This window comes from Dermochelys coriacea, chromosome 6 (assembly GCF_009764565.3).
Source record: "Dermochelys coriacea isolate rDerCor1 chromosome 6, rDerCor1.pri.v4, whole genome shotgun sequence".
Classification (NCBI taxonomy): Eukaryota; Metazoa; Chordata; order Testudines; family Dermochelyidae; genus Dermochelys; species Dermochelys coriacea.
In genome coordinates, this window is record NC_050073.1 from 84835977 (window position 1) to 84855352 (window position 19376).

The 19376-nt window shown below is 36.6% G+C and overlaps 2 protein-coding genes across 14 annotated transcripts in view; one reads left to right on the forward strand and one right to left on the reverse strand.

The window, feature by feature from the left end:
- The window catches only part of MIA2 (MIA SH3 domain ER export factor 2), a 70479-nt gene that overhangs the window by 36036 nt on the left and 15067 nt on the right, over nucleotides 1–19376 (forward strand). For 6 of the 7 annotated variants that reach the window (XM_043516136.1, XM_043516137.1, XM_038404385.2 and 3 more), the window contains 12 exons: nucleotides 4733–4754; nucleotides 4879–4967; nucleotides 5466–5537; nucleotides 6376–6486; nucleotides 7793–7864; nucleotides 8193–8297; nucleotides 12518–12640; nucleotides 13584–13695; nucleotides 14161–14207; nucleotides 14651–14741; nucleotides 16180–16318; nucleotides 17800–17901. In XM_043516136.1, coding sequence (XP_043372071.1) covers nucleotides 4733–4754; nucleotides 4879–4967; nucleotides 5466–5537; nucleotides 6376–6486; nucleotides 7793–7864; nucleotides 8193–8297; nucleotides 12518–12640; nucleotides 13584–13695; nucleotides 14161–14207; nucleotides 14651–14741; nucleotides 16180–16318; nucleotides 17800–17901 — 1085 coding nt within the window. Of the gene's footprint in view, nucleotides 1–536; nucleotides 1766–1933; nucleotides 3338–4732; nucleotides 4755–4878; nucleotides 4968–5465; nucleotides 5538–6375; nucleotides 6487–7792; nucleotides 7865–8192; nucleotides 8298–12517; nucleotides 12641–13583; nucleotides 13696–14160; nucleotides 14208–14650; nucleotides 14742–16179; nucleotides 16319–17799; nucleotides 17902–19376 lie in introns of those variants that run through there. The other variant, XR_006281924.1, reaches the window with a different exon arrangement.
- The window catches only part of FBXO33 (F-box protein 33), a 55025-nt gene continuing 45620 nt past the window's right edge, over nucleotides 9972–19376 (reverse strand). For 5 of the 7 annotated variants that reach the window (XR_005293390.2, XR_006281926.1, XR_005293386.2 and 2 more), the window contains one exon: nucleotides 14302–18723. The gene's annotated coding sequence lies outside the window, so the exon portion shown is untranslated. Of the gene's footprint in view, nucleotides 10204–14301; nucleotides 18724–19376 lie in introns of those variants that run through there. The other 2 variants (XR_005293388.2, XR_005293387.2) reach the window with 1 other exon arrangement.

The following is a 19376-nucleotide window of genomic DNA, read 5'->3' on the forward strand; positions in this document are numbered from 1 at the left end:
TTAACCCAAACTGGACAGTGGATTTTCTCTCTTTTTTTTTTTTTTTTTATGCCACCTCATTTAAACACAAAATCTTTGTGCTTAATATGCCAAACCACTGTATCCGTCTGTAAGGTTGTCAGGGTGAGGTGCCTCTTGAATCAAAGCACAGTAGCTTCAACACAGTCTATCCTGCTGGCAGTGTTGCAAGACATGACAAAATTGAAAATCTGAAGTCTTCGTATCACACTTCAAATGCCATATTTGTAACATCAGCGACTCTACAGGAAAAAGCAACATCTGCTTCTCTTGGAATAATGTGGTATTAGCTAAAAAGAAAAAGCCTTTCCTGGATGCTGAGTTTGTGAAGAAGTGCACATTGGAAATGCTGGAGAACCTTTTTGCCAGAGATAAAAACAAAGATGACATTATGGACCCTGTGAAACAAGTTATCCTGTCTGATTCCATGGCAGTGCGAAGATTAGAGGTAATTTACAAGGATTGTTTGTCAGTTCTGCTTTCTGATGTAAAAAACACCAAATACATGTCTCTTGCAGTGGACAAGTCAAGTCATTTAAGTGACGCTGCCCAGCTATTGCTGTCTGTTTAAAAATTTCACCATCATGAAATCTAAGGAAGAATTTTTGTGCTTAGTACCATTAAAAAGCTACACCACAGGAGAGATCACTTTTGGAAAAAGTAAAAGGCTTTTTTTTTGGGGGGGGGGCGGCGGGGGGAAATGGCTTAGATCTGCAAAAAGTAAACTTGCTTGTTTCAGATTGAAGTCCCTCCATGTCGGGGAAAGAGAAGGGCTTTGCTTGATAGTTGGCAGTGATACATCTTTCATTAAATACACTTCACTGCATCATTCATTCAGTCTGTCCTGTGCGGTAAGTTGTCTGGAGACTTAAACAATGAGTATTGTGATGAGATTAGTGAACTATATATGCTCAACTTCTAGCTTGCAAAATTCTTTTAAGGCTCCTTTACAAGACATTTCAGCTGAATACAGTCCTGTTGCTACACGACATTTGCTGGTTAAGTAGGGGCACATATTAGAGAGGTTTTGTGTGTTTCGAAAAGAATTAATAGAAATTCTTTCAAACTACAAGACCAATAATGCTTGTGAGTTCCTGGAATTTATGAATGATGTCCCCTCTATGTCATGGGTAGCTTTTCTGTGTGATATTACTGATCACTTGAATTTCCTCCAGGGATCTGTTTGAAAAAGTGAGTGCCTTTCAGAGGAATCTTGAAATCTTTGACATGAAAAATGTTGCACTTCCCCACGTTGTGTGTTGTTGCTACAGATAAAACTTCAATGAAAATGATGCAAGAATTCCTAAGCAATCTGATCAAAAATTTTAAAATGCGAGTGGAGAATTTTAAAATTCCAAAGGATTTGCTTTTGTTTGTCTCTGCCAATGGACTGTGCCCTTTTGAAGCAAAGAACATTCTTGATTCAATTAACGAAACTGCCTTTCAATTAGAAATTGTAAGGCTCCAGAGCTCAGATGTCTTGAAGGCAAAGTTCAGAGAAGTGGGACTTCATGATTTGTGGACTCCAATATGCTGACCTGTTTCAGAATTGTCAGAATCTAGTCATCTATCTGTTAACAGAGTTGGGATCAACGTACCTCCGCAAATCTGGGTTTTCTATCATGAACGTTATAAGAGACCAACATCGCAATCACCTGATAGATGAGCATCTTCACCAGTGCATGTGCTTTGCCCTGACCTACAAACCACTCTTCACAAAGCTTGCTAAAGATTGTAACAAACACAGGTAATGATGCAAAAAGAAAAGGAGTACTTGTGGCACCTTGGAGACTAACAAATTTATTTGAGCATAAGCTTTCGTGAGCTGCTCAAATAAATTTTAGTCTCCAAGGTGCCACAAGTACTCCTTTTCTTTTTGCAAATACAGACTAACACGGCTGCTACTCTGAAACAGGTAATGATGGTGTTTTATAATCTTTGTTAAAAGGTAGAAACACTAATACTTATGTTGCAGTCAAAGTCTTTATTGGCAGCTGAAGTGGTTTTAATTTTGTCAGCCTTCTGAGCAAATGGCCCGCCTCTTGTAATAAAATTCTGAAATTGGCCCACTCTAATTGAGAATCACTGGCCTAGGGTCTCTCATCAATCCTTGATCCTAGCTGTCGTGAATGGCTAACAGCTTGTCAACGTAAGGATATTTCTTAATGTATGTGACAGTATAGATCCCACTGAGGGTGTCAATGAACCTCTTGCATTCAAGTCTCTCCTCCTCTTCCCCCTTCCCACCCCCCCTTTTTTTTAACAATAGTGTCTGCTTACACTGCATACACCTTGTACTCCTGTACAAGGGCATTAAGGCCTGAGTGACTTCAACCTTCTCTGTTCCTTCTAATCTGTGAATGTCTAACCCACTAGGTTTTGCCAAACCTTCAAAACTCTTGATATTTCAACATATAACCACTGTGATTAGAATTGACCCATCTGGACCGAGTATCAGCAGTTAGATCCACCTGTTCAAATCTCCCAGTACAGGGCTACTTAACATAGCATGAAGGTCTCATCAGATCCTGAGGAGACAAGCTAACAGACAAGCCAATTTTATCTATTGCCCAATCTAGTCACAAGCGATGCCAAAGACCAGTGCAGAGAAAAGGACACCGAGAAAAGACTCATCACTGATCTCAACACCTCCAGTACCCAAGTCCCAGGACTGAGAGAGGGCGCTCCAAACACGGAGTTGTGGACTCTGGGCAGAACTCGGTGTTATTCCACAAGGACAGACTCGTACATCTCCCAACCTATCTGAACACATCTCAGAACCAGGGTCAGATGCAGTCATTGCACTTGATGCATTGGATGTCGGCTGACTGAACACTGCTGGTAGAAACTGCTGCCTATAGATTCGGGAAGTCCTCATACAAAGTGGGAAACCTTCCACTAGGAATACTTGCTCTTCAAAATGGCAAAGATTTTTCATATGGCCAGTCCAATGTGATCTAGACCCAGTAGAGGTCTTGATATTGAAGCTCCCTGACTACGTGCTGCACCTGAAATATGCTGGATTAGCATTCAACACACTCTCTCTCAAGGTCCACCTTGCAGCAATATTGGTGTGTCACACTCTGGTATACTCATTTGGGATCTCGCATGTGACAATATCAAAATTTCCTCGGGGCCTCCTTCATATTTACTTCCTGGTTAGACTGACTCCCATGTGGGCCCTCAACATTGTTCTCCTAAAACTCCTGTAGACTCATAAGAACATAAGAATGGCCATACAGGATCACACATATGGTCCATGTAGCCCAGTATGCTGACTTCAAACAGTGGCCAGTGCCAGATGCTCCAGAGGGAATGAACAGAACAGGGCAATTATTGAGTGATCCATCTGTCATCCAGTCCCAGCTTCTGGCAGTCAAAGGTTTAGGGACACCTAGAGCACGGGGTTTCATCCCTGACCATCTTAGATAATGATGGACTATCCTCCATGAACTTAGCTAATTTTTTTTTAAACCCAGTTATATTGTTGGCCTTCACCGCATCCCCTAGCAGTGAGTTCCACAGGTTGACTCCTTTAGATCCACTGTCATATTGCTCAGTACATTTCTTTACCATCAAAACAGTCTTTCTGGTTGCCATCACCTCAGCATGGGGAGTCACTGAGCTCCAAGCCGTCATGGCTACCTCACCTTACTTGGGTTGCCACTTCTGAGGTACAAAAATACAGGACATCTGAGATGATCCTTAGCCCATAAAACTGGACAGTTGGTAGTGTGTATTGAGTACTCTTACAGATTTCCCAGGACAGCTACCTGTGGGGGGGAAAAGAAAAGCAACAATCCTGGGAAAATCTGGACAGGTGGCAACTCTACACTTTGCACATCCTTCCATATAGACAACATGGTATTGAGACCACACCCCAGTTCATGCTTAGGGAGTCTCGCAATTCCATCTGAAGAATCAGTTACCTTGCCATTATTTTTTTTCTGAAACCTCAGTCTACACCTGGAGAAAAAGCTACATGCTCTCCCTCTGAATGTCAACGCATACTCCACCAGGGAACTGGCAGCATCTTCTGACTGCCAGTCTCTGAGATCTGCAATATGGAGCAACTCCCTGACTTTTGTTAAACATGCTGTAGGCATGGCAGCTGGGTCAGATACCAAGTTCAGGAGCAGTACTTCAATCACGGTTTGACTGATACAACTAAAACTCTTCACTTCTATTATCTAGGGATAATATTGCTCATCAGTCACCTACAATGGGTTCCACACTGATGAATATGCAAAAAAGAGAGAACAGTTACTTTCCTATAGTAACTCTTGTTCTTCACGATGAACATAGTCCGCATTGATCCCACAACCCACCTTCCACGCCTGCTTTTCAGATTCCTTAGCTATCAGTGCTTTAAATGGTGAGAGAATTGGGGGGGTGGAGGGGTTATGTGTGTGGCTTCCCCACCCTTTATGGACTCGTATGGGAGCGTGAGGAGGCACAGAACTTGTGCGCAGCCCCAATAGATGCTACTGTTCAAAAACACCTCCAGTTTCATATATGTGAGATGGATGCGCACCTATGGTGGGATCCATGCTGACTACAACATCACAAAGAACCACAGTTACTGTAGATTAAGTAAACATTGTAATGTTAAGTAAAGAATGCAGAGAAGATGAGGCTAAAAACTGAATAGTGTTATCCTTGCAAGCTGTGTAACATTATAGACAAATTTCAGTGCTTGTTCTTTTTGTTTCAGGTTAGAAGCAGATTTTATGTAGGTAAGTTAACTTTCCTTATTGTTTCTGTGGAGCATGTTTCTAGCTACACTGTTAATTTTAAATTATTTTTATGATAGTTTTTAATAACTTGAATATTACAAAATGGAGCTACTGTCCTTTGTAGGAAGGGAAAAACAGCTTGCCAGTAAAGTTGCTGAACTACTTGAAGACAAATGCAAAGTTCTTGAAAAACTTAGTCTCCAGAAGAAAGAGGTAACTCTTATTTTTGTTCTCCTCCTTCTCCAATGTATGTTTTTAGCATATTGAACCATTGTTGTTCTTTTAAGCAACAGAAGCTTTATTTAAACTTAAATATTAAAAACTTATATTTATGATGATCTTGAAATATTTGTTTTGTTTTTGTTTTTTCCCCTTGGTTTAAATTCTTTTAAATCTGATGCAGATTTTAATGCATTTTCCTCTTAAATTATAGTACAGTACGCTGCATTGGAAACGTACTCCTAGATGTCTTGCTTTTATGCTCCGTGCTAACCTTCGTAGGGCCAGATTTTTAAAGATACTTAGGCACCTAAAGATGCATGTAGGCCCTTCTGAAAATCCCACTAACGCCCATTGGGAATTAATGTCTAGTGTGCCTAAATACTTTTCAAAATCCATCCCTTAGTGTTTTAAACTTAATCATAAATTAATTTCATTTTTTAAAACAATTTTTGATCTTACGCACATTTTGATATCATGTATCTCTTTCAGTACGAAGACTTAGAATCATCTCTAAAGGATGCCTGTCTTCTGAAAGAATCAACAAATACATCACATATTGAGGTAAAAACAGACTAAAAAAAACAAAGTGGCTTTTTTTTGTATAATTGAGGTGGTGGTGTTTCAGGAAAAACTGAAGGTGTCAGAAGTGAACTTTTTTTTAATCTGTGGAATTGTTTTGCTAATCCAGGGTTTCTCAAACCATTACCAAATGAGACAGTGAATTAATTATGGAGTGGGTCAATTATGCAGAGAAATTTAATTATGGAGCAAATCAGACATGCAGGCAATTAATTTTGGAGCAAATAATTATGCAGATAGCTTTCTCTGCATGCTTCCTATAAGTGACATCCTGTAAAATTGTTATGCAAACCCCTCAAATGACTGATGCAGAATCAAATGTGTACCACAGTATTTTGAAAAAATGTTGTATGACATATTGCAGCATAAATTTTAAATATTGACTAATAGTTCTGATTCAAAAATATACGCTAATAACTTAAAATAGCATGTTTTACATGTTGCTGTAATCTAGAAATGAATCCATTTTTAGATCCCAAAAATCAGGAACTTATTTGATAGAGGACTCCAAAAAAGCCTAGTCTCACCATACTACTTATGGGGCTATTGAAAAGTATGTAACTAATAAACTGACAAATGTATTTAAATTCATTCGGTACTTGGAGTAAATGCTGTAAGGTTGGGAATAAGACTATTCATATGTAAGTGATTTAATCCCTACTTTAAACACAGATCTCAATGCAAACTTAACTTTTGAGGCCTTATTGCACCTCTGTAGATTATTAAAGTTTTCCATAAAAAATACACTATACACACCTGTATTTAATTACTTTATAACTGTAAATTTCTGTAGGTTAACTATCAAAATGACTTGTTTTAGGCAACCTGTGAAAAACTGAACAGGTCGAACACTGCACTCAAGGATGAAATAGAGAATTTAGAAAAAGAGCTGGAAGAAGAGAAGTCTAAGCGATCAAAACAGGATGACTTGGTAAGGTTCAGAAAAAACATTTTTTTTTTTTTAAACATATTCGGATAACTTGGTTTTAAAAATTGGAATATGGTTTTTGTGTATAATCAGAGTTATTTCTCTGAGAAGACATTTACTGAAAAGGCGGTCTTTTCATTCCTTTTTTAATTTTAATTTTGTTTTTTAAAATCATTCAAGACAATCCCAGGTAGTTAAGATTCAGGAACTAATATGCAAGTATTTAGGAGCTAAAGATAGAGCTGTACGTTGAATGTCTTATATAGCAAGGGTAAAAAAAGACTTGTTTAACAAGTAAGTGATTTTTTTTTAAACTTTTTTTTTCTTTGCAGTTTATTTAATGAGTCCAAATAAACTTTAGAATGTATGATTTGGAGCAGGTTCTCTGAATTTTAACTTCCTTTTTATTTAGAAAACAAAACTTGCTGGGCTGGGTTGGGGGGAATCATTTTTGCAGAACCTGCAAAAATGCTGTGTTTTTTGGCTCATTTATCAACAGCTAATCTTGTTTTTCCCCCTTCCCCTACAATGTTGTGCTGTTTACCATTGATGATGCTTACTGTCAGCCAAAGTAACTTGCTTCCATCTTGGGGATATTCAGGAAATGGGGGGCAGTCTTGTCTGGGTAGATAATGCTGAAACAAGCATTTTGTGATTGCTATCAAGGGAGAAGTACCTTTCAGAATAACTTCTACAACTATGTAATCAGGGAAGCTCACAGAACTGCTGTTTATTGGGCTGTATAAAAGCAACCATAGAGCCCTGATGAATTATGGTCTCTTTCTTGCCTGTGATGCCAGTGATGTTACTTTATGAACTAATTGACAAAGGGATTTGTAAGAGTGCTAAATTCAGTGAACACTTGCACTTTTTTAAAAGCTGTAAAGGAATAATAGTTGGAGGCCCACTCAGCTGACATTTTAGGAAAGGATTTTCCATATCCAGGATATTTAAAGTACTTTTAGGGAAATGGATTAATTTAATGGTTCTCCAATATCTCAGACAGGTGGATGTAATATACATATTATAAGCATTGTAAAAAGAAACAGTATGTTACAAGAAAGGTAAAAAGAAGGTATTAGTATGTAATCATATGTCACTATCATACAGTCAAAAAAATCTTCCTTAAGGAAAACCTTTGAAAAGAAAACTGGTATTGTCAGGCCTTCAAAGACAATCCTTACAATAAATATTTTTACAGGAATACATTTTAGAAGCATTTTCTGAAAATTTATCTCATAAAATTAGTTTGGCTAAAAAGTTTCAACCTGGAAGAACTTGTATGAAAATAAATATTATGGCTTTGCAGATGGCGGAAATACAGAGAAGAATGGAGTCTTTAGAAAATGAAGCAAAATCTGTCCAGTCACAAGTGGCAGAAGTAAGTCAAATATCTAAGGTTGTTTTTCAAATTGGGAAAATCAATTACTAAAATTGTTTCATCACAAATAAATACTCACAGGCATGACTTGACATGAGTATCAATACCAGTCTTCTAGGGCTCAGTCCTACTTTTTGGTATGTAGTAGCTGATTCATTTTACAAAAGAGTGTGGCAGTTACCATTAGTTGAAAAACACAATTACACTTTATTTTATTAGTATACAGTTATAAAACATACACTGCCAATAAATTTATTGTAAACAGCAACAAGCTATTGGATCTTCAGATATACTGTTGAAGCAGTTTGCTTTTTTTTATTTCATTTAGGCCAAGACCACATTAAAAGTGTTTCTCATTAATAAAGAGAGAATGGAGACATCTGTCAAAGATGCAATACAGGAAAACTGTCATCTTCAGGAAAGCGAGAAACAGGTAAGTTCTTCCTAGTTATGTAGTATTGTACATATGCATGTCAGTTTCCACATAACTAAAGATATGATCCCTGCTCGAAGGAGTTAATCATCAAATTGAACATAACCAAATGATCCTGGAGATTGTAAAGTATCTTGGAGATGGACACAGACACAAAATCTCCAGGATATATGTACTTTTTTTTTTTTTTTTTTTTGGAATAACTTATTTTAAATATTTTCCTTGGATCTCTCTCTCGCTCTCTCTCTCTCAAAAGGCTTTATGGAATGTGCATGAGAGAGAGAAGAAACCTTAATAAGTAAAGTGTGAAATACTTGTTCCACCCATAAAGGGCAGCATGAAAAAAACCAACACTGATATTGAGAGAAGGATACAAAGGGGATGGGAAAAGGTTTTGCTGAGGGAAAAAAAGAGGTTTTTGGAAGAAATGAGAATAAAGATTTAGGCAAGTACATAGTTGAGGTACTTCACAAAAGTGGGCACCAGAAGCTTGAACTTGATTCAGATGACACAGACAGGGTTTAAATAGGAGAATAACTTAGCAAAGTGGCAGGTGAGGAAAATACTGTTACTGCAGTAGCATTTGGAACGGAATGGAGGAGAGCAGTGTAAGAAGTGGGGAGGCCAGATAGGAGGGCACTGGAATAGTTAGGCAAGAGATAAACCAGGCAGTGAACAAGGATTTTAGTTGCTATAAACCAGAATAGAAATGGTTCATCAGGTTTGTGATGGAAAAGAGGAGAATAGTGTTCAGAATGACACAGAAGTTGCAGGCCTGGGTGGTGGGTAGGATGTTGGAACGATCAACTAGAGCTGGTCAGAAATGTTCAAAACATTTTTCTATCCAAAAATGGCAATTAGTCAGAACTGAAATGTTCTGCTGAAATATGTAGACTTTGACAGAAACCAGTTTGCCAGAAACTTACCTGGTTTCCTGCTCAGCTGCCCACCTCCTTGGCAGTTTGCCTGGTTGGGAGCTTGGGAGCAAGGGCTTCTTGGCAGCCAGCCTGGTTAGCTGGGGTGTTAGGATTGCCGGGACCATTTAAACAAATTCCATTTTGGTTCTTCTGAAATGGAATCTTTTGAAAATGCTCCACAGAAAACTTTTCGTATCAGATTTTCTCTTTTAATTCAGAACAGTATTTTTGGAAATGTAAAATTTTCTGTGGAAGGGAAATTCTGGTTCTCGCAAATCTCTGTTATCAACAGTGAGAATGGAAGTGTGGTGGTGGTAGAAGATGAGATTCATTTTTTTAATATGTTAAGTTTGTTGGTAAAACAGACAAACACGTATCGTATGCAAGAGTGAACAGAGAAGTAGTTGATTGGAAGTAGTCATTGTAGAGAGGGTATTGGATCAGGTAACTTGGTTTATAAGGAAAAGAGGAGACCATTGGAAGAAAATTATTCTCATGTACTTTATTTGCTTTAAGTCCATTCCTTTGGTCTTTATTCCTAATTGTACCCTTTATTGTACTTGAAATAATGTACTAAGGTCAGAGAAGCAGTGCCTAATTAAAAAAGTGAATAGAGCAGCGTCTTTTTATCTTTGTGACATGAATATCTTGTTGCTCTTTCACATTTTTGAACCCAGAGGAGTTTGAATGAGGACATTCTTTTGCTGCTTCTCCTCTGTGAAAAGGGACCTTTTAAGCAAGACAATACTAAGTGTTGAAAATGACGTAACTTTAATCATTTTACACGCATCAAAATCTGTTTTCATAAGGTCATAATTGACTCCTTTACAGTAATCAAATTGGAATTCCTTCTAGGTAAAATAAACTTGCATGACACATTCAAGACCAGGACATCTAGTGTACTTGGGGTTTTGTGTTCAAATTTTTAATGAATTGAGCTAGTGCATGCTGCAACTTCTTTCACTCTTGTATCATATTTGGTATACTCCCTGTGGGGGAAAAAAGACCTTATCAATAGACCAATCAGAAAAGGAAATGAAAATGGTCTGCCTTGCTTGTTTTTCTTCCCTAATGAAAACATTGTAAGCAAATAATTTGGTTTTCTTTAGTAGAACATACACATCCTTTTTTTCTTATCTTTTTTTAAAGATGGAATTTCATTTTCACTCAAAAGGTAACAAAAGTGTGTTTTGTTCATGGAAATCAGTGTGCTTTCTTCCTTGGTCTTATACACAAATGGGTCATAATCCTCTGGCACATCATTGCCATAACTATAATAGATCTACTACCCTCTGAATAGATTAATGATATGCCAGAGACAGGATTAAACATTTTAGTTTGAACAAGACAACTGTTTATAAACATTTCTTCTTTTTTTTTCTAATTTTGAGCGCTAGGAAAACGTACTGCCTTAGCTCACTGCAAAATTCTTGTCCTTTCCATCTGCTATAATCCTTACGGTGTACAAGAATCAGCTTTGGTTCACTGTTTCTTTGACTCATGTTAGAATGTATTTTTAAAGTTTAGTTGCTTTTCGGTGAAAGGGATTTAGTGATAATGGCAGTGTTGGAATAATGAAAACTTTCTCTTCATTTTTCACCTGTCTAATTTGACTAGTGTATGACTTTTATTACTTGAAAGGGCACATACCGTGTCAGCTGACTGTTATCATTCACTTCACATAAATAGGCTTAGCAGAATTAAATTTTTTTTTTTTTTTTTTTTTAAATAATTTTGACGGACAATATCAATGGTCATTTTTAAGCATTTTTTTTTCTTTTTTCCCACGGGTGTGAAAATGTAAATGGGGGGAATCAGACAATATCTAATGAAAGCAGATGTTAAGATTCAAAAAGTTAAAGCTTTAACTGTTTAAAATAAAAATTGTCAACATCACGTGTCAAGATATACAAAGTAAATAACCTTAAATCAAACTCTGTTCTCAAGCAACAGTTTTCTTTCTTTGGCTTTCTGTAAATTTCTGTTATCAATGGAAATACCTTTTTGTTTTGTGTGTGTGGTGAAACGGACATTTACTGATTCTGATAAAAATCTAATCCTTCCAGGTTTATACACCACCTCTGTTTTATTATGTCTTTGAATTGCTTATCTTTGGCAAGCTGAAGTTTAGGCTTGCTTGTATTCTTGTGTGAGGGTTGTTCCCCTGTTAATGCCATCTACATAGAATTGAGTGTTCTTTGATTAAAATGGATTAGTCACTCCACTCTGTAAACCTGGTATTTTTAAAGATTCCAGCCGGAGGATGAACAATAGGCTCTCAGAATCTTTCAGAAGATTCATTTAATAGATTCTTGAGGTTTTTATATTAAATACACAGTTCTTAAAGAACAAATTTGTTCTCATAATATGCAGGTGTGGTTTAATTAGCTGACATATTGCAATTACATTTATTTTAACAAACTTTGAAGTCTAACTATTCCTTGTTTTTTTTTTGTAGGACGCTTCTGAAAATGAAATATTCCTGTAAAATTGTTAATGTAGTCCCAAAACTTTCACAGCCTGCCTGCCCTTCTAATTAACAAAAGGCTAGTTACAGTATTTTTAGCATTTAGAGTCTGCTTACATAGAATACTCATGACTTTGATTAGCAGCAACATGTCCCTTTAAATATATTTTAACCATATGGTATTAGGTGGAAAAAAAAATAATTGTTAGGAAAAAATCTGTGGGTTATGTGATGAATTAAATAGCTATCCCATTTATTTTATTCAATAGAGAACTTCCAAGATAGAAATAAAAATATTAATGGTACACTTCCCTCTCACAGTTTTGTTAGGGTGAAAAGGGAACAAGTGCTGTAGCTTAAGGAGAGAGTATGGGAAATTAATGTCTTTTCTCTTTCAACCTATTCCCAGGAATCTGTGGATGATTAGCCAGAAATTCAATATTTTATTTTAATTGGCTTCTTTACATTCTGTATGTTTTGTCTAAAATGTTGATTGAAGTATTCAGCTAAACTTGCTTTTAGATATCCTAGTAACTAATTACCCTAGAGAGCTTGTGCAGCTGACAATAAATTAGAGAACAGGACAATAATATAAAATGTTTCACTGTTGAGCTCTTCAACATTACACAATCTTTAGTTCTGTTTAGTTCTCATGGACAGGTGGTGGTGGGATTTCAAGACACTCACCCCAAATATGCTGCCTATGAGTACAGTGTACATATGGCTAATTATTGTTGAAATGTGAAAAACATTGAGTGTTTGTTATTGATTTTCAACTTGTGGTAGATTCTTATTGATCTGGTGCCTTTTTTTTTTTTTTTTTTTTTTTTTAAAAGCTGTTACAAGAGGCTGAAGGATGGGGTGAACGATTTAGTGAACTAAATGAACAAACAAAAATCTTTGAATCGTCTAAAGCAGATATGGAGGAAGCTCTGAAAAACAAGGAAAGTCAAGTCAAGGTAAATTGCTGTATTTAACATTGACTTTTTTCTGTTATAGGAGATTCTAAATATTAGGATGAAAAGATGTTAAGCTGTCTCAATTTGCTTCTTTCATTAACTTATTTTTAGTTTTTCTTCTCCTCCGACCACCCCCCGACCCTCCCTGGGCAAACGAAGCTGTTTGGGTTGAGGTTTGAATTCATTGAGTCCATTGGGACACTGTCCAAAGGCTACGGACTCCTAGAATCTAAAATTTGAAATAAATAGGAATCCTTGCAGTCTAAAAGATTCTTCACTTTGAAGACACTTTATATGTATAAAAAATACAGAACTCTTCAAATACCCAGTGAGCATCATTAAGAGCCTTTAGTGGTGCCTCCCTGTTGTACTGCTTCTTGCCTGTGTTTTAATTGGTAAGTAGTGGAATGTGTAGAATCCTAGATAGCTAGCCAGCTAATTTTGATTTATTAATGAGAAAATAATAAAGTACAGGTTTCAGAGTAGCAGCTGTATTAGTCTGTATCCGCAAAAAGAACAGGAGCGCTTGTGGCACCTTAGAGACTAACTAATTTATTACAGCGTAAGCTTTCGTGGGCTACAGCCTACTTCATCGGATGCATAGAATGGAACATATAGTAAGTGGGGGGGGGGAGAGAGAGAGACAGACAGGCGCGCGCGCACACACACGTTGGAAGTTGCCATATAAACTGTGAGAGGCTAATTACTTAAGATGAGCTATTATCAGCAGGAGAAAAAAACTTTTGTAGTGATAATAAAGATGGCCCATTTAGACAGTTGACAAAAAGTGTGATTAACAAATTTATTAGAGCATAAGCTTTCATGGGCTACAGCCCACTTCATCAGATGCATAGAATGGAACTCAGACCTTCTTAGTAGTCAAAGTTTCACTGCCTATATTTCATTTTGGATTTTAATTTTATTTATTTTTGGTAATATCTAGTCATTGACAGAATGTTTATTGAAGATGAAAGACTGGAGCACAGCTATAGGAGAAGACAACACTGAAGATAACCACTGGGATGTTGATATAACAGAAAATGGTGAGCTTTTAGGTACAATCTGGACAACTTCTTTTCTAAGCCCCTTCTCTCCTCCCCCCTCCCAAAAAAAAGTATAGGTTAATTGGGAAAAGAGACTAACTAGACCTTACACAAAGCTTGTAATTAAATTAATTTGTTAAAGGTAGAAGCATAACCCTGCATTCTAATATGGTTTGCAGATGTGCTCCTCCAGAATACTAAATGCATCCTGCATTGCCATTTTTTCCTCAGTCAGCTCAGTTGATGCTTAATCAGCTGGGGAAGAAGTCAGCCTGTGTTAATATGTCAGAAGAGAGTCAACTTTAATTTTTCCTTTCCACACTGAGAGTGTCACATTAGCTTTGGCTTCCACCACACTAAGCACAATTTTTATGAAAAATATATTCAGTAATTAGGAGTAGTATGTGTACATTCCAGTCAAAACATATCATAGTCCTGTTTGTGATTTCACTGTTCTTTTTGTTTGTTCTTAATTAGATGATCAGCAAAAACGAACTATAAAGAAGTTGATCTATGCTGCTAAGGTATGTAGTAACACTTTATGATGTACTGATTTTAAAATTTTGGAAGGAAGAGGTCAGAGAGAAAAAATGAGGAATAAAGAAAACTGCTATTTACTAGATGTAACAACATGATGGCATGTACTTTAATGGAGATATATAATTGTATCAATGTAAACAAAGTTCAGGGTGTCCGTTTTTTCTAAATATTTTTTACCATACTTAAACAATCTTAATTGACACTTTTTTTTTCTTTGCCAGGGTCTAGAATGAATGCAACCTGCCCTGTCCTCCTCAAATAGGGTATTAGCTGATTGCATTTCCAAGCAGTAATCAATTAATGTTACAGCCATAACATAACATTCTGACTTTAGTATTGTATTATCTGAGAAATGCAGTCAAGTAGAATTGAGTCTTTTTCCTGCAGTAATGTACTCACACTTAATTCCTTTTTTAATTTAATGTAGTTAAATGCTTGTTTAAAAACCCTGGAAATAGAAAGAAATCAAGTATATTTAAAACTGGCAGATGAAGATAAAGCTAAAGAAGAACTTACAGGTAATTAGATTATTTTGTTTTTGAAATAACTGATATTTTTAAATAAGAGAAGCTATTCATGTCTTTAAATAACTCTGGCTTATTCATTCAGTTTTTGTGGAAAAAATATTAAGTTTACAGTAATAGCTAAAAATCCATTAAATTTGAATTGAAGTGACTTAACCAGTTCCAAAAATTTGATCTTAAAAGAGTAAGTGGCTAAAACCACAGCAATAATATAGACTGCTGAGATGCCATTTTTAATTTGTTACCCCAGTTCACTGTTGGAAATGCAACAGTTGCCACTAAAAATAAATATACTGAAAATCTTTTTTCAATATTGCTATTGAAAATATGTCTATTGGCTTTCATTAGGATGTTTAATTGTGAAACTCATTTCTAATAAAGTTCATTATATATTATAAGTGATTAGTTCATTATATTTAGTTGGAATACAGCATTACTTTCTTCTAAAAATACTCTTGCCTGGAAAGTACATAGTCGCCTCTTTTCCTTTGGACAAAATCTACAAAGGCTTCATTCTAAGGAAATATATTTTTAAAATAAAATTAGTGCAACTTTATACATCTTGCATCTAATTAGCCAATGCCTTCAACCTAAATAACAACACTATCAGCAGAAAATTGGACTCAATTTAAAATGCCATATGCCTGGTGGCCTTTTGGATTATTCTGTCCTCTAATGCAGCAATTTTTTCCCCGATAACTTTTAAGGGTCTCCTATGCTGACTCATCAAATAGATGTCTTTCTAGACTGACTGTAGCCTTTTTCCCCATTCGGGCCTTTGAACTTCAGAGGCTTAAATATATTGAAAGGAAGCACGGTTTGCAACTGAATAAATAAGGAGATAATTTAAATGTCTATCTCCTTGCTCCATGTTGTTAACTATCATGATGTTTCAGGGTTAACCCCAATTGGGATGAATGGGGCATTTCTACACTTCTGTGAACTATTGTTCATGCTGCTTGTTGTCTTCAGCACACTTAAACAAATAATAATAATAGAAAACAACCTGAAAATTTAGACTATGGATCTCAAAATGGCATCCTCCAGAGGAAAAGTACTGACTTTCTGAGCCATTCCAGCCACAGATGGGGAAACAGAGCTTAACTAACTAAGCCAAAGTCATATCAAGTATGTGTTAAATCTGGAAGAAGTATTCAGAACTCCTGACTCCCTGTCCTGTACTAAGACCAGTCAGAATACTGTTTCTCAATTGTGCAATCTGTGGAAATATATCACAATGCAAAAAACTAAACCGTATCCTATGGACTGTAGGGAGATGTCTCCCTACGTTACTTCCCAAATGTCAAACAGGCCTTCATTAATAAAACTTTAAAGTCCTCGACTTGCAATGTTTTTTACTTTCTAAAATGTTTTGATTTTGTTTTAACTTCATAAACTGTGCACATTATTCAGCTGTCTCTAACTTTGACAGAACGCATTGAAAATCTCCAACATGAGCAAGTCTCCTTGCAGTCTGAAAATGCACATTTTGAAAGTGAACTTCAAAAGCTTCAGCAAAAGCTTAAAGTAATGACAGAGCTATATCAAGAAAATGAAATGAAATTACACAGGTACTGATACCGCTGTGTTTTTACATTAAGCATTTAATGATTGATTAAGGGAAGATTGGGAAGTCATTTGACTTTTCAGTTAAATGTATCAACAAATTTGACAGTTTCTTGAAAGATAATTCTCATAACAACTGTAGTTTTATATCAACCAGATTCCTTATAATTTGGCTGAAAATACAGTATACATATGAAAATCTGAGCATTTGTGGTAAACTGATATGTAGCTGAATAAACAAATAGATTTTTACATCTTTGTTTTTAGATTCGGATGTGATTATTATTATTTATTAATTTTTTGAAGTGATGGATGAAATATTGGGAAAGTCCATGATACTAATCTTGAAATGCTTGTATAGGAAGGGACTGTATACCTCTTGTGTATTTATCACTGTAACTGTTTATGGGAACAGGTGAGGGGTATTATTTTTAAATGTGTTTGTATGCAAAAGTGTGTTGTACCAATTAGACAATTATAGCCTATTTCAGCTGGTTAAGAGCTGAACTTTACAATAGAATCTCAGAGTTACGAACTGACCAGTCAACCGCATGCCACATTTGGAACTGGAAATATACAATCAGGCAGCAGCAGAGACAAAAAAAACCAAACAAATCCCCACCAAATTTAGTATAGTACTGTTAAACATAAACTACTAAAAAATAAAGGAAAAGCAGCATTTTTCTTCTGCATAATAAAGTTTCAAAGCTGTATTAAAATCAGTGTTCAATTGTAAACTTTTGAAAGAACAACAATATGTTTTGTTCAGTTTTATGAACATTTCAGAGTTACGAATAACCTCCATTCCTGAGGTTCCTGTGTTTACTTACAAGGGCTGACACAACTTTGGGCAGGCAAAAACTAGCATCCTGAGAAGTACAATACATTTTAAAAATGTTGTAATTATGGATAAACTGGGCTTTTGTTTAGAGAAGAGGGAATAAAGTCACTTTTGAAACTTCAACAGACCTATTATGTGTTTAACCCTATCAGTTGGCTAGGACAGTCATTCAGTAGTGAAATAGCATGGTGACAGTTGCAAACTATACTGACATTTCTCAGAAAAAATGATTAAATATGCATCAGTAATTGGTTTGCATAGCACACTATATACGTGAATTTGGGGAGAGGCTAGGGCATGACTAGTAGTTCCACATTTATGCAGCCTAGTGGCCAAGAACCCATGTATAGGGGAGAATGGTTAATGGTTCCTATTCTAGCCTGTGGGCTGCATGTTCTGCAGAGCTGCCTTATGTGCATCAGAGTTAATTTGAGTGCAGTGATAGTCCTGGTATTACCTTACTGTTCCAGATTTTAATAATTAATGGCTAATGAGCTATGTAAACAAATTTAAAAACACTATGCTTACACCCCACAACCTTTTTCTGCTTCTGTGGGTGAATATCACACTAAATAATCTCTTTGAGAGAATAACTGCAAAATTATTTTTTGAGGTACAGCTAACCATACTGTCCGTGTGTTAAAGGAAACTAACAGTAGAAGAGAGAGAACGGTTACAGAAAGAAGAAAAACTCTCTAAAGTAGATGAGAAAATTAATCATGCTGCTGAAGAACTAAACAGTTACAGGTACTTTACAAATTTTTATTTACTGTTGGTGCTTTCTCTAAAGTTTACAAAATCCACAAGAGACTTAGTAAATTTACTTATTATAATGCATTGTTACAGAATATATTCTGTCATAGTGTTCCCCCCCACAAAAAAATTTCCATGCTTTTTATAGTTATCCTAGCTTTATATAAATGGTATGTGTGTGTTTGAGAGAGAGAGATGATAAATACACATGACACTCAAGTGCCTAATGGCAGGTTCTCGTCTTCCATCAGTGTATAGAATCTAAAATTTTGTATTCTTATATGGGTCGCTTCATTTTGTTTGCAAAGCAGGGTAGGTAGGATAGTTTGTCTTTGAGAATCCCAAAGTATGGCATGATTCTTCAGCCTTTACTCCCCTTGAAAGTTGGTGACTTTTTGAGCACAATTTGATGACTGATTCTTTAGAACGGGGGTTCTCAACCTTTTTCTTTCTGAGGCCCCCCACAACATGCTATAAAAACTCCATGGCCCACCTGTGCCACAATAACTGCATATAAAAGCCAGGGCTGGCTTTAAGGGGTAGGAAGCTGGGAAATTGCCTGGGGCCCCATGCCGTGGGGGGCACTGTGCGCTAGGTTGCTTAGGCTTCTGTTTCAGCCCCATGCAGTGGGACTCTGGATTTCTGCCAGTAAATCTAACACTGGTCCTGCTTGATGGACCCCCTGAAACCTGCTCATGGCCACCCCAGCGGGCCCTGGACCCCTGGTTGAGAACCACTGCTTTAGAAGGTTCTGTTGATCAGTTAATTGATTAATGCAGTTCCTAGAATTATGTTGACATTCTTGATGATGGTACCCTAAAGAGTAAACAAAAATGCTCAGGTAAAAACACAATCTGTCCTTTTCATATTTAGGCAAAATGTGAAGTAGAAGGGAAATTTTATTTTTAAGTTTCTAAGAGGATATTGCAAAGAGTGGAACATAATTAAATTCTGTGTTTACCTTGGGTCTAATCTTTTGGGTGTGGCTGAGCTGTGTTTAACACAGGGCCTGAAAGAGGATGTAGGCGTGGGTGGGAGGGTTGAAGAAAAAAGGCCTTATATCACCTTTTTATGTCCCCTTTTCCTGGGTCATTTTGGTCCCTAGTGCAACTTGCAGCAATCCTTAAGTCTCTAATGACCCTCAAGGGGCAACTCTGGCAGCTGGTAACTGCAGGTATGCAAAAATGCACTGCCTATACTAGGTGCTGCAAAGAGTAGGACTGACTTGGCTGGCTCTACATCACTGGAGGAATTCCCCTATGCCAGAGAAATCTTCAGCTTGCCACTTAGACCACCTTTTTCCAGTCTTCTTTGCACCACTTCAACAGGGCCTAGGATCTATCTCTCCACCCCACTCCACTCTTTTTATTCATCCTTTTTTAAGTTGGCCTTGGTCATAGGTAAGAATAGTTGTTGTTTGTGTATAAATTCAGTTATTCATTTGCAGTGTCACTATCTGTGGTGGTATT